General features: G+C 37.1%; 1 protein-coding gene and 1 long non-coding RNA gene across 3 annotated transcripts in view; one reads left to right on the plus strand and one right to left on the minus strand.

The window, feature by feature from the left end:
- Positions 1–11103, plus strand: part of BTBD11 (BTB domain containing 11) — a 279566-nt gene extending 268463 nt beyond the window's left edge. For both annotated transcript variants that reach the window (XM_042470071.1, XM_042470073.1), the window contains 2 exons: positions 475–588; positions 2140–11103. In XM_042470071.1, coding sequence (XP_042326005.1) covers positions 475–588; positions 2140–2349 — 324 coding nt within the window. In that variant the 3' untranslated portion in view covers positions 2350–11103. The remainder of the gene's footprint in view (positions 1–474; positions 589–2139) is intronic.
- A 3057-nt stretch (positions 11104–14160) lies between these two features.
- On the minus strand, positions 14161–21203 carry LOC121930612. Its single transcript, XR_006103974.1, has 2 exons — positions 19679–21203; positions 14161–14867 (listed from the first exon to the last, which is right to left on the minus strand). It is a non-coding gene; the product is annotated as an uncharacterized LOC121930612 (long non-coding RNA).
- Positions 21204–21361: the final 158 nt, after the last annotated feature.

Raw genomic sequence — 21361 nt, forward strand, 5'->3', positions numbered from 1 at the left:
TCTCGCAAAGAAAACCCTGTGATGGTCATCAAAAGTTGTAAATTACTCCAAGACATACAACATCAACAAACAAACAAACTATAGGTCATCTTTGAGCATATTTATTGAAATGTATTATTCCTTGTTATCTCTGTATTTATTTTCCAAATCTTGTGAAATTGCTAGAGCCAATCAGAAGCAGTATTATAGTAATCCCAAGAACCATTCTGAACTGCTAGGTCTTCAGACCTGGACCCATCTTATGGTCTTTCTCTAAAACAGAAAGGGTGTGCTTGTGTAGTTAACCTTGCACTCTGTAAGCCAGAGAGATTTGTTTCCTTCTATTTGCTACAGGCAATCACATCAACAGGAGTGTGTATAGCAGGGTGACTTGGAGGTCTTTCGTTCTGAATGGTAAACTTGCTCCCTCTAAAAACAACTGTTATTCCCCATCCTTCTCAAGAAATTTTAATAATACTTCCTCCTGCTTTTCAGCTTCTATCTGCTGCTAAGTTTTTCCAGCTTGAAGCATTGCAACGACACTGTGAAATCATCTGCGCAAAAAGTATCAACACAGAAAATTGTGTGGATATTTATAATCATGCCAAGGTAATACAGCATTTTTCATATGTATGCATTGATGTATGTACTGAAGCCCAGCATCTTATGAGTCATCATTGGACAGTTGCTGAAACCCTACTAGTGCTGCTGCCTCTGCCCCAAAATACATTTTTCTGTGCTTAGATGAACCTTGCTGGCTAGCATTGCAGTTAATCCACAATGTTCCTTATCAACAAAGCATCATTATAGAACAATATGGCAATTACAGTGGAGGCTTCCTAAAGCTGCATCCAGTCAATGGGAGAATAGGCCCACGTTGTTAACAGCAGCAGCAGGACTGGGAGACTTTTATGATCCCTACATATTCTTTACACTATTAAATATGTAGGGATCATGAATATAAATCAGTTATGAATGCTTAACTCTAGGTTGCACCGTTGTAAGTGTAACTGTGATTATGAATGACAGACATAATTTTCCAATGAACATACTATTAACAAATCCTAATCTTTTCTTAAAGATTTCCTGCTGTGACCCATTAGCTCTTTTGAGGATCTTTATGGGTCTGGAGCTTACATGGAAGCTACATGAGCAGGGCCAGTTGCATGGATTCTTTCCACCCTAATGTAAATGTTCTTACAGTGGCATAATCTGTACTTCAGATCAAAAGAGCAACACATTTTGTGTATCTTGTGAAAGCAGTGGGCTTCTAGGAACTGTTCTGGATAGAATAGGGTGGCTTATACTGGTGTTATACAAGGTAGCAAAACATTGTTTTTCTTTCATTTTAAACAAAAGGCTCAGCGTGGCAGCTCATACTTACACAGCCTCCATCCCAGACACGTTTCCAAAAGATGAGACAGATGAATGTCCATGGGCATTCTTCCAGCCCAGCCCCACGAAAGCACAGCCAATTAAAATGATATGCAGACAGACTGGCTGCTTGGTATGAGCAGTCATACCATACTCTTCCTTTTTAAAGCTGAAGAGGTAAAGCAATTCCCAGGCATCTTCTATAACACTAAAGTAAAACAATTTGCAAACCCATTCCCTCAGATTTTCTTAGAACTATCCTGTCCTGCTGTATTTGAGGGATTTGCTTCCCTCCCTCCTATGAATGGTCAATGACAGCTGGGCCAGTATTCAAAAGTTCTATCAGTTTCAAAAGCAGTTTGTCAAATTGTGCAGGGGGTACTGTTCAGTAAACGGAAGTCCAAGGTGTAATTGCCTGCAGACCAAGTTTTAAGCTTAATGTTAAGGGAAATTTGTCTTGTCTACAATGAATCAGTTTTCCCACCTGGAACTGAATTGTGTCAGAGATACATGCCTTAACAATCACACTTGCAAATTAACTCTTTACCTTACCTATCACCAAAGAAAGAACTCTAAATGAAAGCTATGATGAGGAAGGTCACATATTATGACAAAACAAACATATTTCATCAGTTGAAGACACTTCTTCAAAAACCTTCTAAATGTATTGTCCAGTTTGACCCCTAGCTTTGGAGAACTTTTAATTCCAGGAAATACTTTTGTGTTTACTTGTTTAAAATACATTGTTTTTTCTCTTCTTTTCTTACCCTTCTTTCCCTTCTTCAGTTTCTTGGAGTCACGGAATTGGCTTCCTATTGTGAGGGTTATTTTCTAAAAAATATGGTGGTTCTAATTGAAAATGAAGCTTTTAAACAGCTGCTATATGACAAGAATGGAGACTCATCTGGCCAAAACGTACTACAAGATTTAGAAAGGACGTTGGCAGCACGGATCCAGTCAATTCATTTGTCATCATCAAAAGGATCCATTGTATAAATTTCAAGAACAGTGTGAAGTTTTGGGAGAAGTACTGCAAGTGAATTATTGCTGTTGCAGTTTCTTGAGCAAATATATAACATTCTCTTTCCTTCTGGAGTATTATATTGTGGGCCAAAGGTGCTGTCACTTACTTGAATCTTCTCTTGGGCAAGAGGTTGTGGTACATGTGACTTCTATGCATTTTTGGAACTACAAGGATGTATTGCTATCCTGTGAGTTGCTGTTTAGATTTTGAACACAGAAGTGCTGTCATGCAGCTAATGCCAACAGAGAGTGGACTATATTCTGATGAATAACAGAAACCCCAAATAGAAAAAGGATGCCATGGAACAATTATTTTATAAAATCAACACATCATGTTGCTTTTGTTACAGTGTCATACTGTTTTTAAGTTTTTTTGGTGAGAGCTGTACTCTTCCCTGTCTCACACAGTTCATTGTATTATGCATTTAAGAAACATATGACCTGATAGCTGCTCTTTAGCAAGAGTCAAAGAACTGGTAAGACTGTTATAAATGAGAATATATATATATATATATATATATATATATATATATATATATAGTGGCGGAAACTTTTTAAAATTATTCATTTAAAATGGGGCAGCTTTGCAGTTTAATTTCCCCCCTTTATGTTCCAGAGTCCAAATGTTATTTTCAACAGATATATATTTGAGAATGTATGTAACAAGTTAAGTTTGGGTTTTAGCTTTGTTTCTGTTTTTTTCAATGGTAAAATGTATATTCTGTAAACAAACATCTGAAAATGGTTCCACTCATATTCTGCTTTACTTAACAGTGGTATAATCTTGCCTGAATGGTTATGGTTACACCAAAGAGGTGCAATTAACAAGGACTCAGTAGTTTGGTTTGGGGGAAATTCTGCATGCTAACTGTGGTTTGGGGTTTAAAACAGCAATGAAATTCAACATGGATTTGCATGGTAATGGTACCTGTGAATTGTTATGTTTGTGCTTAATTTTGCAAAAAAAAAAAAAAAAGACAATGCAATGTTAGTTCTTTGTCAAATTCCATTTTTGTGAAGTTCTATTTCAGGGTTTTATTTTCTGGTTGCATATAATTCCCATGTAGAAGAATTTTAAAAATGAAGATTTCTAGTTATTCTATGGGAAGGGTCAATCCAGGGTCTTTATTCAAGAGAAATGTTAGTATTTTGCTACTGGGCAGATGTTATGATGAAGATGATTTATTTTAATTATATATTAAATATGTACCATAGAGTGATTTCTTGAGGTCAGCTGAGAATGTGTAGGCCATGTGCTTATGAAGACCTGTAACAGGCCTTGAGTTATTTAGTGACATATTTTAAGCAAACTGTTACGTGCCATGCTGATTCTTGACCTTTTTTTCTGATCAATTAGTTTTGCAGGAACCACAGTAAAGATTTATTCCACCACAATCTTTATCATATTACCTTTTCCTTGGCAGAACAGTGTGAATGTACCTGTCTTTGGGAAAATTATGACTGATTGATTAACTCTGGATATTTTCATAGTACCAATGCAAGGTAAATCCTAGATCTCTTTTTATAAAGGTGCTAATTCACATTTACAGATTTTTTGAAATTGTTCAGGAATCCAGTTTTTGTATAAGACAACAGGAAAATAAGAAGCTATTCTGTGACTCTAAACTTCAAAATCCTTCTTAGCTGTTTTAAATCATTTGTGCAACAGCACTGCAAAATTGTCTAACCTGCTATTAATGTTGGAGAGGCACAGTCTGGTGGTGGAGGCAGAATGGAGCAACATTTTCCCCTTCCCATATTTTCCATAATTAGAAGGGATAATTTAAGTTGTTTTGCTGCTTCAGGCAGAGAACAAGATGGTGCCCTGCTCATTCCATTTATAGAGGCCTAGTGGACTAGCAGTTCAGTCTTACTCAACACACTGGCTACGTGGTTAGCATTCTTCATCACAGCTAATGGCAGCAGGTGGAGGACAGGCTATACAGATCACACTGTTCTATGCTCTGTTCCTCCAAGAAGGAGCAAGAGATGGAAACTCAGGTGGAATGATTAGGAAGTGCTGCTGCTGCTACCCTTCTGCATCTTCCACTTAAAACAGTTGCTTCACTCTTCTTGTCATGGTTGGACCAGATTATTAGCAATTTACCTTTCTGGGAATGTTGCAGAATTCATTGGGTATGGGATGGGGAGAAGCCAGCCAAGGTGCTTCCATTGTATTTGCTCTGCTTCCTCCATCTCTAGAAAATAGTAGTACACAGAAGATGGGTTGTTTTAGTAATTCATCAGTGGTACTTGAAAGCCTTGAGTGCATTAACTGCCAAGCTGACAAAGAGTGATTGATGGAGGACCAATGCAGCAGAAAAGTGTTTCGCCAAGAATCATTGGAATGTATTGCATGCATGAATGTTATTAATATGGGGAAGAAAGCAATTTTTAAAAAACAAATGCCCTTCCTCTTTAACCTTCCTTTTTTTTTTCAAATTTAAAAGGCCCAAAGCAATCTTAAGCATTACTTGAGAATTTTTTTTCATATCTTTAGAATTAGTCTGTGAGAACCAAAATATGTGTGTGTGGTGGGATAAAGCATTTATATCATTGGGGAATCTAATGGTAGTTCCCTGATTGATCTGCAAAACATTAGCAAGGATTAACCACAGTAGCAGCAAAAAGACTAGTGCATATAAACATACACACATATACACTTCCAGAGTGGGTAAACAGTGGGTTTGGGGAGGAGGGCAATTGAGTCTTAGACCCATCAAAGTTGTCCATGGCTGTAGTGGCAGTCCTTCCACACAAAATTTTAAGCTGTTCTGGGTTCAGAAATCTTTCTTATATACCAGACTTAGCACGATGGATCTGAGAGGTCTCTAATAAAAACAGAAAGGAGATCCCATAAAACTAAAATCCATTTATCGCTGTTATACCATTAATAAGAAGTATTAGTGCCATTTATTTAGAAACTCCTACTTCACAAAGGTTTGGATTGTAAGAAAATGGAAGGAAGCTCAGGAAAGAAATATCCCTATCCCTTTCGGTATGCTGCAGCTGCTTGTACCCTATCCAACACTTTACAAAAGTCTGAAGGTTTTTTTCAGGGCACCGAAAGCAGGAGCACAGCCATGTTTGTCAGGGGTGAGGGTGCAGTGTGGTGCCTTTCCTATACTAGTGGCCTTGTTTATTTGTAAGAACTAGGGATGGAAAAATATTTTGAAGATGATTGAAAAACATGCTTCTTGAGTGTCGGGAATCCCTGACAAGAAGAAACTTGAAGTTAATCTTCACAGTTTGGGAGATTTTCTGTGCAGATATATTACTTTATCTGAGAAAATGTAGTTTCCTGCTTAGAAAAGGCTGTTTTCTGTGCAAACTTCCCCAAACCATGCATATTTTGCACAAAATAAGCCCCCAATTACGTTTTCTGTACACATAGAGAAATAGTATTTTCTGCCAATGCCAAACATAACTGTACTTGAAGAAAAAGAAACCTGTGTCCGGCTCCGTAACTGTGCACTCTGCAGAACATCTAGTTTGGCCCTTGCATAAAGTTAACACCTTTCTTAGTTAGCTACATGGTAAATGGAAATTAAGGTGGGTGTTTTTTTAGCCCCAAAATGGACAAGTATAGATTAGAAAGCATGGGTTTGAATTTCTATTACATAACTGGAAAATAGTAAATTTTACAGTTCCATCTGCTTTCTTTAGTTCTCTAGCAATGCAAACCTATAGATATCTTCTTGGAAGAAAATCTTTTGATTTCCCTGGGATTTACTCCCTAATAATTCAGTGCATGATTACAGGGCAAATCATCTCTAAAAACACAGAGACACATATTTTCATTAACTTTTTCACTCTTCTTGCTTGCTTCTCCTTTTAAACATTTTCCTTGAATGTCTTTTAGACCCTCAAATTCAGTCTCCCAGTATTGAATATGTTCAGACAGGGAATTGGCCATGACTTATAAGAAATGAGCTGTAGTTTGCTAAAAGGATTTTTTGTGGGACTAAAGCAGACACTTTTGTAGAAGGAGAGGGATCATGCTTCACTCAATATTCCAGGACTATCCATCCAACTATCCACTTTCCTTTAAAACAAGATGTTTCTCATAGGAAACACAATGAGTTTCCTAAGCAGTATGTCATTTGTCAATCAAAATACAGGATGCAGTTTCTTCCCCATTCTTAAACAAGTGTCTTAGGTAAACTATAATGAAAGGTGAAATAGGTAATACAAGATCTTGGAAAACTGAGCTGTAAAGAATCACATATGGTTGTTAATGTTTGCACTCCAGCTACAATATTAAAGAAAAGAGAAAGTGAATGGAGGTACATTTCCCAAAGTACATAAAATCCGAGGGGAGAAGATTGTGTGGAATACAGGCATAAATGGTAAATTGGCATTAGATTGAGCAGGGGGCGGAAAGAAAGAAAGATCTTGGTGACCCAGAAAAGCCTTGGAACAAGCTAGATAGATATAATATCTATAGAGTAATGGAACCAGATTTGGGAGCACACCAGCTGCTGGCAAACATATGTGTTCCTTACCAGAGTCAAGATCTGAAGGGAAACAGTTCTGTAAATCAGCAGCAGAGCCAGCCATGGGGATGCCAGTTGGCTAGTGCTGGTAATGTCACCAGCTGTCAAAACTGTTTTGCAGCTATTTCTAAAACATTTCCTTTTAAAAAGACCAGCAAAATGGGGGTGGACAAATGGGCAAATGGTTGTTTAGCAAGCAACACCTGCTGAAATTCTCTCATCTATACATAAAAGGGATCGGTGTCTTGTCCCTTATTTCATCTGAGAACTCTAGTGTGCAGATATGACCTCTCATGCTACACGCATGGAAAAGGCAGGAACCAGAAAGATTTGGGGGACTCCCACACCCCACTCTCAGGTAGGCTGACACATTGACATCATCCTCTTTTCTGCTAGAATGTTTTGCCAATATAAGGATGATGCTACATCAAGCAGGTGCAAATAACCCCTTCCATGCCACTGGACAACAGTATTGATTGCCTGTGATATTAGCCAAGGACTCCAGAATTCCCCTGCTTGCTGCGAATAGTATGCATTATACAGATATATAGATTATATAGATAATATTATACAGTCTGCAGTTACTCCTATGTTTCTTGAAGTACTGTTCCATCAGAAGCTGTTTTTATATAATCTATTATTGTGTTGCATTTATAGTACATCAATAATCCAGCCACTGCACCAGGGCCTCACACTACGCCCCTCCAGACATTTTTTTTCAGTTGCAGGTCCTATGATGTCTCACTGTTGGCTATGTTGGATAAAGCTGATGGGAACTATAGGCCAAACTCATCCAGAGAACCACAATTGCTCACCCCTGCACTACCCTGTGCTAGTTCTGATTTGCCATTCTTTCAAATTGCCTTCTTTGGGCAGCATTCCTAAGAAAACTGGATACAAATACAAGTTGACAGTATAAACATGAATTCTTGTGGAGCTGTGCTTTAAGAAATAAGAGTCTTCAGTCTTCTCCCCACAGTATAGGAGTAGTTGTAGAATACTAACTTTTGAGCAAATGTTTCTATATCATTAAAAATAGAGAGAGGGGAGTTTGCTACAGAGTTGCCTGAAAATGGAAAAATGCCAGAAAACCAACAGATAGTAGAACAGTTATTCATTTGACAGCTGTAGGTTGAGTTGAATTTTGAACATGGGAATATGAACATATTGCAGCTACCACCACCATTCTTGTTTCTGTTCTCCTCTATTCATGGATGTTGAATGCTTTGTCATTCTTATACAGCAAATAAAAAAATCAGTTTCCATTATCAGTCGAAATAGTTCCACTGTGTTGGTGGAAGTGAATGTGACCAGCTTTACCCATTCTGCTTTCTTCTATTTCAGTTGCAGTATTTCTACTGAAATCTTCATTGCCTCATGGAATCATCAGTTATGTTTTTCTTACCATCTTTAAAGCAAAGGGTTTCTAATCTTACTAAAGAATAAAATGCAGATAGATAAATTCTGTGCTAGGGTGAAAAAGGAGTATGGCTTTAAAAAAAGAGAGCGAAAAAGAGAGCTGGAAAATAACTGGGTATAGCTAGTCCAAAGCAGAAATAATTGGGACACTTCAGAATAGCTGGTGATGCAAAGTCTTAGTGAGCAAAGCCCAGATCACATGCTATATTTTAAAGAACATGCCAAATATCTTTTTAGAGTACTCATAAAAATATGAGGTGTTAATATTCCAAATGCATGTGTCATACAGGTACACTTGTCAGGGACCATAATGGGCTGAGTTATCCAGTGGATCTCCTCTTGGTGGCAAACCCACGTTGGCCTTTCTGTTATGTTTGCAATAACTATAAATCTTCAAGCAGCTAACACCCATGAAATTTCAACTATCAATTACGGCAATATTTAGTGACTTGCCACCCTTCTTTGTGGGGATAAATTAAATATCCAAAGACTTCTTATTCTATAGTACTTAAATGAATCCTAATGTTTATTTTCAACTGAACCATTAAAACGTTCTTTTCACCTGTGTTCAAAACCAACTGTTTCTGTCTTTTACACAGTTTCTTGTGTTTTGGCTGGCCACAGGCCACAAACCACTTATAGTTCTGCCACTTAAAAGTAAACAGTCTGTGAATAGCAGCTGTGCCTTTTTTCTCAATACCATCATTAAGCATTAACAGTTATCCCATTAAATCCCATTAAATTTCCTCACAATGCAGATACTATGTAAAGATTTTGTTTTGTCTAATACCTGAGGTGTACTTCAGGTTCAGTATAGGCAAATCAGAAGATGACATTTCTCACACCCTATTGCTTTGCTGTACCAAATTATTGAGATCTATAATTGCCAATAAAGATTATAAGACATTGACACATTTCAAAGCCTTGTCAGAACCAAAGAACCATTTTGACTGGAATAGGTTAAAGCTGTTAAAGCTGTTATACTGAATTCTCTGCCAGATTCCTGCTGAAGCAGTTACACCAAACTCAGCAAAATTCCACTCATTTCCTGCCTTTAACTTCTAGTAATGCTGCCGAACATTAAAGACATATTGTGGCTGGATTCCAAATGAGAGTTTCATTATTTTGTGTCTTGAAAAAGCCTTTCTATTTGGACACTATGATATTCTATTCTGTCTGCAGCATTCTGTGGTTTTGTATAGGATCCCTTTGTAGATTTCATAGTACAGTGGTGAACCTCTTGTTTCATGGAACTATGGAGCAACACTGTGTAGTTCTGCGGTGTTCTTAGCACTGAAGACTATGGGGTTATGTTTGATTCTCTGGAAACAAAGTAAGCTGCAACTAGAAATCTATGAATCTTGTACTTCTAATGTTCAACAGAGGACTAAGAATCAGTGCTTAGAAAAGAACTTTTTAAAGACTATAGCTCCCATAATCCCCTAACCAGCTCACAGATTGAGAGTTGTAGTTCAAAAAAGTAACTTTTCCAGTATTGTATTTTTCATTATAAGGTGCTGGAATCAGATATGAAACGTCAGAGGTGACTGAATTCTAGAATATCGTTGCTAGGCTGAGTAATACCATTTCCTAATACTGAAACTTAATTTTGCTGCATATGCCTCAGTGCACAATGTGATTTGATGGTCAACATGTTGGCTTTAGATCTGACAGATTTAGTCATAGTGCTTCCTTAGAAAAGGCACAATTCCTTAAGCCTCATTCCCCAAAATGAAAATAACAACCTACCTCACTAATAATTTGTCCCTCACTCTGGCATAGACAGATATGTGGTTTTCTAAAATCCTACCTAACTACGCAACCTGAGTCAGGCAAAGCAACCACAGCACTTAGATACTTGATCCCATCATGGTCTGACTAAATCACTGGGTGACTGAGAAAAGAGTTTAGCATTACATACCCTTGCAACTGATGATATAGTCCTCCCCTACCTTACCAACCATCACTCACATTGCAATAGTAATTCCATGTGTCTTACTCAGTTTTGATTAGTCTTTCCCACAGACATGCCATACATTAAGCCTTGTAGTATGAAATGGGACCACTGCACTTGATTAGTATGTGTGCACACCTGTTTGGCCTCTGGCCTATTGAGTGAAGAGTAGATCTGACAGACATAGAACAGAGCACAGTCAATGCTCTATGCTGTATTTCTATCAATGCCCACCCCCTCCATATCCAGCAGTGCCATGATCCCTTGCTACCCATGTAACCAGTGATGGGATTCCATGTTAGTGGTGGGTCCTGAATTCACAAGCTATTGCAGTCCACCAAATTACAAATCCAGGATTCCATCAGAAGTTGCTATGGCAATTAAAATAGAATCATAATGCTATAACTGTGTCATGTGGAAGGGCACAAAATGTGTTTGCTCATAATGCACAGATGAACAGTGTTTAAATTGCAGAAACCTTTGCTCAGATTATAAAAAATTAAGTTCTGTATCCTCCTGCACAAGGAGATTTCCTAGATTGATTTCCCATTAATTAGCAGGCAAACGACCTTTGAGGATTCCTTGTCAAAGTAAATCCTATGAAATTCATGGGGTCACCATAGGCAACCTGAAGGCACATACACATTTAAATCATTAAAAGAAAAGGGCTCCAGAAGGCTCCCCTGGTTACAATTGCATGATGGGAACGGAGCAGAGAGCCCAATTCCACTTCCATAGTGCCATGAAAGATCACACCCATGGCGCTTGCGTGACGTTTGGGGGGTGTTTAGATGACGTTTATCACACGGAAGAACCTCCATGTGATAAACTCCATTGTTAGACATCTATCTCTAGAGCAGTGGTTCCCAACCTGTGGGTCAGGACCCCTTTGGGGGTTGAATGATCCTTTCATGGGGGTCGCCTGAGAGCATTGGAAAACACCTATTTAATTACAGTTAATGAAACAGCAATGAAAATAATTTCATGGGTTTGGGTCACCACAACATGAGGAATTGTATTAAAGGGTCGTGGCATTAGGAAGGTTGGGAACCACTGCTCTAGAGATCAATCAAGGCATGAAAGTGCTGGAGGGACAGTTTAAAGCATGCCTTATAAAACAGTGATCCCTTCCTTTGTTATAAATCATGAATAGGTATATGATGGCTGATGAAAGCATGAAATTATGTATTCCAGTGAGACCACATTTCAACTACAGGTGCTTTGCCCTGATGATAAGCATTAAATTGGTCATAATCCCCATACAATTTATCTTTGTACATGACTTAATAACCATACATGTGCAATAGGAAACTATAAATAGGAATTTAGATGAGTCACGAGTCAAGCATTCATATTCTAGGAGGTCTGTTGACTAATAATATGATACAGACCTGTTAACAACATATGCGAGCTGAGCACATGTGTTCTACCTGGCATTATAAAAAAAACTAAAGGGATCAGCTAGCAAGCACATAACAACAACAAGGGGAGCACAAGGATAGAGCTATGCAAAGACCCAGGAGATGCATTGTCTTTCAGAATAGACAGTGATAAATAGCTGGACTAATGGTCTCACTTATTATAAGACACTTTTTTGTGTCTGTATGTGCCTTCAAGTTGCCTGTTAGAAGTTCATTTCCTATAAAAGTACACAATTATGACATTATTCCAGATGTTAATGTTCTACTGGCTTTGCAAGCAGATTTGGCTCAGGATAAAAAACAAACACAAAAGCCTGGGCTGATTTCATCTAAACTAATTATAAAATTATTACCAGTGCATGAAATGAAGCAATATAGGAAGACAAAAGGAGCAAGGGCATGATCCTAATGTAAAGGTCTTCAGGAAAGGCTGAATCAAGAATGTGAAAGCACATGTGGAGTGTTTCCTTCTCTGAAACCTAAAAATTAGCATATCTGGGGGAAACCCTCACTACACCAGTGTGACAAACACTATAATCTTGCAGGTGCTATATCTGAATATTCTTGTTGATTAGCTTCTTCAACAAGTCTGAAGATCTGGCTTATCAGACTGAAATTTTACAAGCTACCTTGGAGGGGTGAGCTCAACTGAAACAAGAAAAGCTTGTTTTGAAATCAGAAGTTGTGTAACCAGTGTATAAATTAATCAGCAAAAAAATCCACAGAAGGGAGGTCAGATAGTTGAGTTATTTGCCAGGTTATGTTTTAAATTTAGTTTTTAATTAATTAATTTTAAAACATCATGAAAGTTTTTTTCCAAATATTATAACTAAGCAATATTATTTTTAATGGATTTTAAGGATGAAAATCATTTCTTTCTACTCATGCACTGGAGGCAGAAGTGGACGGTACTATGTACAGAATACTAGTCCTGCATATGAATGTTGACGTGGTAACATTTAGTTGACTTTAACATTTGTACTGAATTGTCTTTTTCAAAATTATCAAGGCAAAGGCTTTCCATTCAGTGGAATATATGCAGTAGGTGGCATGGAATGAATCACATATGTTCAGCCACCCAATTGGATGCTAAATGTCTCAGGTCATTTTCCAAAGCTATTTTCTACAATGCACCTTAGAATATTTTAAGTACAAAGCTTTCTCTTGCTCATTGATCCATATTTTTGCCAGATTTAATTTTGCAAATCTGTTTTGCACGTTGTATTAAATACACAGTAACATCTGAGACAAGCTAATTGTCGTTTTAATTGTGTTACTCCAAAAGGGACTAATCTGATTTGCTCTTCAAGCATAAAATCATTTGCTCTGTTCCTAACTCTACGTGACTTGATTGATCCAAAGCCAAGAAGCTGCTAGCAGGAGAAGAGAATTGGGAGAGGCTGAATAGATAGGGTAAACATTTAGGATAAAACCTTAAACTGCTTCCTTGGGGTCTTACTCAGTGGGCTTACTTCTGAGTTTGTATAATATTGCATTATAAAAAAAAACTAAGCTAATCTTTCCATGGAGATTTTTCTATTGCTGACTTGAAGCAGCTAATACTTTTACTGTATACATCATTTTATGTGTAATATCTCTGAAACCAACAGGTCTATGGGAATTGTCAATTCAAAATTAGAATATTAACTCTGTTTGTGTTTTTTATATTCTGTCACTTTATGGAACCCCACAGATTTTTGAGCCATGATGCCCATTCCTCTTTGCTAGCATTTGTACACCAAAGACTAGTTTATACAATCTGCTATCCAAAAATAACAGTCTGGAATTCACAGCAACCTGTTTTGCTGATCGATTCAAAGAGCAAACTGTAATCCCCAAGATCAGGAGATCTTGATTCAATACTCTTCCATTCTGGACTAAGAGACCTTTTAAACAATATCCTTACTGTGCGGGAACTTCACAGACAGTTTAATTCCTCATTGTTTAATATGGTCATGGTCAGGGGCAATCCCATTGGTCTTTCCTTGAAATCAGGATATGCTGCACCTGGTTTGATGCTGATTCTGTAATCAAGACTGAATAGTCGACCTATTAATGCCCCAAGATTGGCAGCAAACCAGCAACAGCGCTGAAACTTCTTGAGACTTCAATCACACGCTGAAGTCTCAAGAAGTTTCAGCGTTGTTGCTGGTTTAACCTATCAGTCTTCAATGTATTCACATTAAGAAACTGGCTTTTCTTTCTTTTGTTTTAATCCTCAATGGATATCATTCTCCTTTCCTCTTTCTGCTTATTGCTTTCTCTCCTTTCCTCTGTGTCTTTCCTTTGTTGCTGTTTCTTCTGCTTCATGCAGAATTAAAGAAATTGTGGGGCTGTTTGGGCAACCTAGTCATGGTTTAATCTAAGCACAAATCAAAATACATAAAAATCAAAGACCAGAGGTATAGATTGTGGCAAGAGATGGCCTCAGATTTATAGTTAGATCACTGGTTGATTTGTAAAAGATTGTCAAGTGTTAATGACGTTCACTAGTTTTTTTTTTTAAATATTCTTTATTAGATTTTTATAAAATAACAGAACAGAGTAAACAATTATTAACAATAATGGTCGCCTCCATTGTATCACTGCCAATTACCTGGTTTACAAATTTATACATTTTAGCAATTATGCAATAATACAGTTTGGAGGAAAACAGCAGAAAAACCAAAAGAAATATATAGCAAAACATGAACTCTCTCTGTTCTCTCTCAATAAAAGTATAACCCAATGACTTCCTTATATCAATTCCTACCCTGCGTCTGAAAACCATTGAAACAAGGTGTGTTTTCTTTTTGCAGACCTAGTACTCAAAAATGTTATTTCTTATGTAATATACAATATTCAACCATTGAAAGAAAAAGAAACGATACATGATATAGTAATTGCCTTGGAACAATTTCTCTTAACAATATATTGTTATAAAATGTGAATTTCAACCATTTCCTCGGTAACAATGTATCTGAATACTTTGTGTCAAGGAGAGAAAATAAATATATCATGTCTACTTTGAACCCTTACATCGGAGAAAACATCTTGTAATAATTGTTCACCGTGTCTTTCTTTTATACCTTTTTGGAGAAGCCAGAAAGTATAGAAACGAAAAAGCCGAGATTCCCCCAAAAAGGATAGTAAATGGCATATCCGTATAGCTATCTTGTTTTCAGAATCATCTTGTTACACTTCCTCAGGTCTATATTTTGACTGTTAATTAAAAAAGAATACATAACATGAGATATAGTAAATTACAACAAAAAATGTATACCTTGGTCCCAATCACTTAATTAAAGCCTTATTGCATTAAGTTTTCTCTCTTAAATACTAATCAACGCCACATTTATGTCCCATTCCTTGTTTATGTGCAATAGAACTTTTTCCCATTGCTCCTTTCTTTTCTTCTTGTCCCTATTTTGCACCTCACAGGAAATCCTATCCATTTCTCTTAATTCAAGCACTTTAAGCATCCAACTCTCCCATGATGGAATCTCTTTAGATTTCCATAATTTGGCTATTATTATTCTGGCTGCAGTGATAATGTATAGTACTAATCTCCAATATTTCGTCTCCATCGTCTTTAACGAAGTGGTTATATTCAATAGGTATAATTTGGGATCCATTGCAAATTTATATTGTAAAATGTTTTGTAAAGATTTATGTACCACTTTCCAAAATACTTTAATCATGCTACAACCCCACCACATGTGATACAATGTTCCTCTTTTTTCATTGCATCTCCAGCACAGACCTTCGCTATTTTTGAACATCCTCTTAAGTCTCCATGGAGTGATGTACCATCTATTAACTATCTTAAAGTGATTCTCTTTAAGGCTTTGTGCCACTGTAAACTTATCTGTTCTCTCCCATGCTCTTTGCCATTCTTCATATTCTATTATCGTCCCCAAATCTTTTGACCATTTTATCATGTAGTCCTTAACCGTAATGTGTTCCGTTACTTTTTTTAAAATTAAATGATAAAATTTGCTGATTTTGTTTTTATCTGGTTGCCAAAAGATTTTATCTAGTTCGTTAAATTCAGTTTCAATCCCTATATTTTTAAATCACTTTTAAATCTCTGGTTTAACTGAATATAGTTAAACCATGTCAGTTGAAATCCCTCCTCTTTAAGTTTGTCTAAACCCTTCGGGACAAAATCTCCCTGAGCATCTATTGTCGTAAAATGCCTATATGTTATCCATCTATCTTGCATATGCCACCTTCCAAAAAACGCCTCCTGTGGTGAGGTCCAAGCCGGTAAGTGAAAATAAAACATTTTAAAGACTTTGTTCCACACTCCTAGGAGTGACTTTCGAATAGGATGATTGGAGAAATCCCTATTTTGATTCAATTTCCCATAACAAATAAAAGCATGCCATCCAAATCTAAGTTGTTCTCTTTCTAGTTCCAGTGTCTCCTTATTGTCTAGTCTAACCCAGTTTTGGATCCATAATAGGGAACAAGCCCAATAATAAATTTTCAGATCTGGTACACCATATCTTCCTCTTGATTTTGTGTCTTTCAAAACCAACCAATTTACCCTGGGTTTTTGTCCTTTCCATAAAAAAATTTTTGACTCATTTTCCCATTCCTTAAATAATTTCTCGTTCAATGCAATAGGAAGATTCTGGAACAGAAACATTATTTTTGGCAGGATAGTCATTTTTATAGAAGCCATTCTGCCAAACAAAGACAAATTAAGTTTGTTCCACCTGCTTAAATTCTCTCTTATTTCTTTCCACATCTTCAAATAATTATTCTCGTACAATTGTAAGTTATCCTTTGCAAGCCAAATCCCCAAATATCTAATCTTCTTTGCCTCTTTGAATCCTGATTTTTTGGTGATGATCTCTATATCTTTAAGTAGTAAATTCTTTGTTAACATAACTGTCTTTTCTTTGTTAATATTCAATCCCGAATATGTTCCAAATACTTTTAGTTCTTTACAAATTATATCAATGCTTAATTGGGGATCCTCCACTAACAAAGCCACATCGTCCGCAAATACCTTCGTTTTAATTTCCTTCTTGCCTTTTTTACAGCCCTTAATTAAGTTATTTTGGTTAATTGCGATAATTAATATTTCTACAGCTAATAAAAAAAGTAGAGGGGAGAGGGGGCACCCCTGCCTCACACCTCTTTCTATCTGGAATTCTGAGGATCTTTTTCCGTTTACCGTTACTCTAGCCGACTGCCTGGAATAAATCTGTTGCACCAAATTAGAGAAGTTCTTACCCAAATCTATAACTCTCATTATTTCAAACAAAAAATCCCATCTCAAATGATCGAAAGCCTTTTCCATGTCAAGAGCTATAAGAGCAAATTTTTTGTTATTATTTACATGATAAAACTCCAAGCTATTCAAAATTGGTCTAATGTTATCCCGTATCTGCCTTCCTGGCAGAAATCCATTCTGATCTGAGCCTATAAACTGAGATAGGACTTTCTTGAGCCTCATTGCCAGAATAGAGGTGAAGATCTTATAATATACATTTTCAGTAGTGACGTTCACTAGTTTAAGTAGCAACAAAAAGTCCACCATACCTCCCTCAGCTAGGCTGTTAAAATCCCTGATGCTAATTTAGATGGGGATTTTTACTTGCATATGCAGATTATTCCAGTTTGTTCTACATGAAATAGTGTATTTGGAGAGTCAGTATGATATAGTGGTTTGAATGCTGGACTAGAATGCTGGGAATCTGTCTCAGTCATGGCAATCCACTGGGTAACCTTGGGCAAATCCCACTCTCTCAGCCTCAGACAACCTCCCCTCTGAATACATCTGGCCCAGAAAACACAGTGATAGATTCAGTTTAGGGTCACCACAAATCAGAAAAGACTTGAAGGAACATAACAGCTCAGAAACCATATTATATTTGGCTCTATCTTTACCCTATAAATATTTGTTTTAGCTGCACTTGGTAGTTCTGGCAGCTCCAGTTAAAAAACAAAGAAATAGACCCTGCAGGCCTGTAGTGTACTTATGTTCTTTCTTTTTCTGTGTATGTGTCTGTATGTCTGTCCTCCTGCTGATGATTTTGATCATCATGGTGTGCTTCCAACTGAGACTTGTACTGTGTAATTGCCTGCCTCATTCCAGAACTGAGGAAGTTTTTTTTCCCTCCCCACAGATTGTTGTCTTCCACTTCTAATTCTGTTTTGATTCCCCACCATTTTAGATTTTTTAAAGATACCCCCCCCACACACACACACACACAGATACAAAAGGTAAAACAAAATAGCTGCACCATCTTTTGGCTGACAAAACTGAGAACTGTCCATTTGGAAGCATTCCTGGTCACCAAAAAGTTCTGTTTGATGTTATCACTAGAACAGGAATGGACCATCCTGTTTTCCTAACTAGGGTTGACAGTAGGCCATTGAGTAGGGGTTATTGGACTTTGAAATACCAAAGCACAGCAGATCCAATCCAACAAAATATAACTTATTTCTGATGCACCTCTAGATGCATTACACACCACTGATCTTTCAGGCTGCCCAACAGAAATTTTGTAGTAACAAGAGTTTATCATTTCAAGATAGGGTGAGAATTGTGCGCCCCTCCAGATATTGTTGAACTGCGGCTCCCAGCAGCTCTATATCCAGTGGTAAGAAATCCTGGGGAGCTACCATTCAGCAGTCTGTGGAGGATGATGCAATTCCTAACCATGGTTTACAGACATCCCTTAATGTTGTTGACCCTAATAAAATGGCAATTTGTGGGTACAACCGAAGATGCTGTTAGAAGACCTGAGAATGTTGCACAAGAAGTTGAGTCACTCAGTAAATTAGATATGTTTCATACCAGTCATCTTTGCTGTTTTTTGTATTTGCACATGAAATTTAGGTTAGGTGAATGTTTTATCAAGTTGCAAACATCAACATTTAGGACATCATAAGTGATTAAAGTATGGAAAATAAGTAGAGCAATAAAGAAAGCTGAAAACAAGGAGATTCTGCATATGCCTTATAAATTCAAGGTATATACCTGTTTTGAAAGCATTTTAGTGGAGAAGGAAGGTGAGTAGCCATGTTAGAGAAAACAAACAACAGAAAGTCTTATGGTAACTTAAAGACTAACAAATGTATAATGACAGAAGGTGCATAGACTGGAGTCTACTTCATCAGATGAATAAAACATTCTCTTAAATTAGCTGGAATCAATACACATAGCTGTTGAGGGGAAGATTATTAGTGGAAAAGTTTGAACGTAGTAGACCATGATTAAAAATGTAATTGCATTTTTCCCTTTGTCATCTGTACCAAACCCAACAGCTAGCAACCATAAGTGTTTTTGAGAGAAAGTGTTGGGAGAGTGGAAGAGATTCTTATTAAAATTAATCCGTAAATAGTTATACTGTTACAGAATTAGTATGATATTAGGACATTCTAGGTATGTTCATGTGATCTGCCTGCTATTTCTATGAATATACAAAAGGTAAAACATCAGTTGTTTCTTGAAACCTTAGTTATAGCAAAAAAGCATGGAAATGGCACTTGGTGATCTGTTAATGTTTTAGCTTCTCTAAATGCACACACAACCTAAGTTAACTTCAGTGAAACTAATTCCTTCCACAAAATATCCTTTTGTGCAAATTCATCCCAGATAGCATGTATCTTGCAAGTCAGCTGAGTGGTTTTATAGGTGACTGTAGCCCAGTCAATCCATTCTAGTACATAGAGAGTCTTTGTTATGTGGATAAATTGTGTTACTTCGCAAGGATTGTACTGTTAGTTAGGCCAATAGGTGGCTGTATTTCTATTCTCTTAAAAGGATCTCACAGCACAAACGAGTTAATCATCTTTAAATGGACTCAAGCTACCTTAGTCCTGTCTGCTTCATGTTCCAGCACTCTGGCTTAACTGCTGTATGAATCTTGCCTGTAGTGACTTTGCAGTAAGATAGGGCAAAGAACAAAGCTTTGGAACATACCAGGGTAAATAAAGTAGTGAAACATGATGCATCTTGATTTTAAAAATAAAATATAAGCTTGTTTCGATGTATAAATATGCACATTTACCTGCAAGGATACATACAAGTCATCCTCTGTTCATATTGGATGAGTTTGGTGACGGTGCTGTGCACTACTGCATTAAGGAGGTCCAATTTCATGAGGTTACAGTTCTAATGCCATGGTTTTCAACTTTTCTTCTGTTAGGGAAGGATTTTTGCATCACCATCTACTGTGGAGCTCCTCCAGATCATTTGCAATTGAATCCCTGCATAGTGTAAAGGATGGTGGGATGTCATATATTCTAGGGTACATGCTTGTCCACATTGTGACTCACTCTCCACATTGCTGAGTAATCCCCTAGTATACAGCCAAAATTCCCCTTGCAATTCATGGCAAAGTCCAAAGTGGTGGCCCAGCTTTCATGTAAGCTTGTTCCCTATAATTGTTCTAATTGGGGATTCTTCTACGAGAAGATGAGAGATAGCAGACAAGATTTTACATGAAATGTTGCTCGCTACTACAACCATTGGGATTCTTAGGAGCATGGTTTGAAAACCACTGCTTTAAATGGTGTTCAAACTGAAATTCATATACATAATGCATGGGTTGAGGGGAAAAGATGATGTATATGGCATATGACAACCTCTAACTTCAAATGATTTAAGGACTCTGTGTCTAAGAATTAATATTGGCTTTGGAGAGGGATACTTGTGTTGCTGATTCCTGCCACCACTCCCAGCCAATGGTTAAGTGCCTAATTCATAGGGATCTATGGTTGAAATCTCAAGTGTTTATATTGGTGGTCTGTATTGGTAGAAAATACTCCAAATCCTATTTTTGGACTTATCTTTAATAAGGACCCAGTGGGGTGGGAGCAATGTTTTAATATAACACAGAAGGGGACCACAAAAACAACCACAACAAAACAGTGTATGTATATATTTCCCTATAGCTTACTGTTTCTGTATTTGAATGGTTTGGTAATGTCAACAAGTGATTGTTCCTCTTGTGTTTACTGCTTTGAATTCTTTGCATGACTCCTGGCATAATAAATCCTTTAATAAGAAAGACAACTATATCTATATATCTATATATATTGTCAGCCTGCAAAACATTTCTTGTCAAATCAACCATGTTTTGTGCAAGTTGTATATTATTGTTGTGAGCAACATTGGAATATGACATTTAATTAACTGTTGGCATTAAAATATGTTTTTATGGGTAATAAACTTGTTACAGTGTGCTGGGGCAGGTGAAGTTCTACCTTAAAAGAAAACTAGAGAAAGAACAGACCTACATTATATTACTTATGTTGACCACTGAGCGAGTCTTTTGCTCATGAGGAAGGATCCAAGATGGTTGCAATCTAAGGTGGGTCACATCAAGGCCAAAAACACCAGTTTCTTCTTTCTTACTTTTTAAGTAATAATTAAAATTACTTTCAAAGCAAAAAGATGGGAAGGCATGGGGAAAGCTAATGACAAAGGGAAGAAGAGAAGTTGAAAGGCAAATGCACAGTAAACAATTAAAAATGAATCTCATGTTGCACTTTGGAGTTAAACCTTATTGCTGTTCTGTAAAGGCTGAAAACCTGGAATAGACCAATCAGATATACAATACAGGTATCTATATGTGTGTGTGTGTGTGTGTATACACTGTTCCTCTCCCACTTTCACCTTGTGACAAAAATGTTAAGGGACTCAGATGAGGTGGAGAGTGGGATTAAAAGTGACACACACTGTTGTCAAA

Source organism: Sceloporus undulatus, chromosome 5, assembly GCF_019175285.1.
Source record: "Sceloporus undulatus isolate JIND9_A2432 ecotype Alabama chromosome 5, SceUnd_v1.1, whole genome shotgun sequence".
Lineage (NCBI taxonomy): Eukaryota > Metazoa > Chordata > Lepidosauria > Squamata > Phrynosomatidae > Sceloporus > Sceloporus undulatus.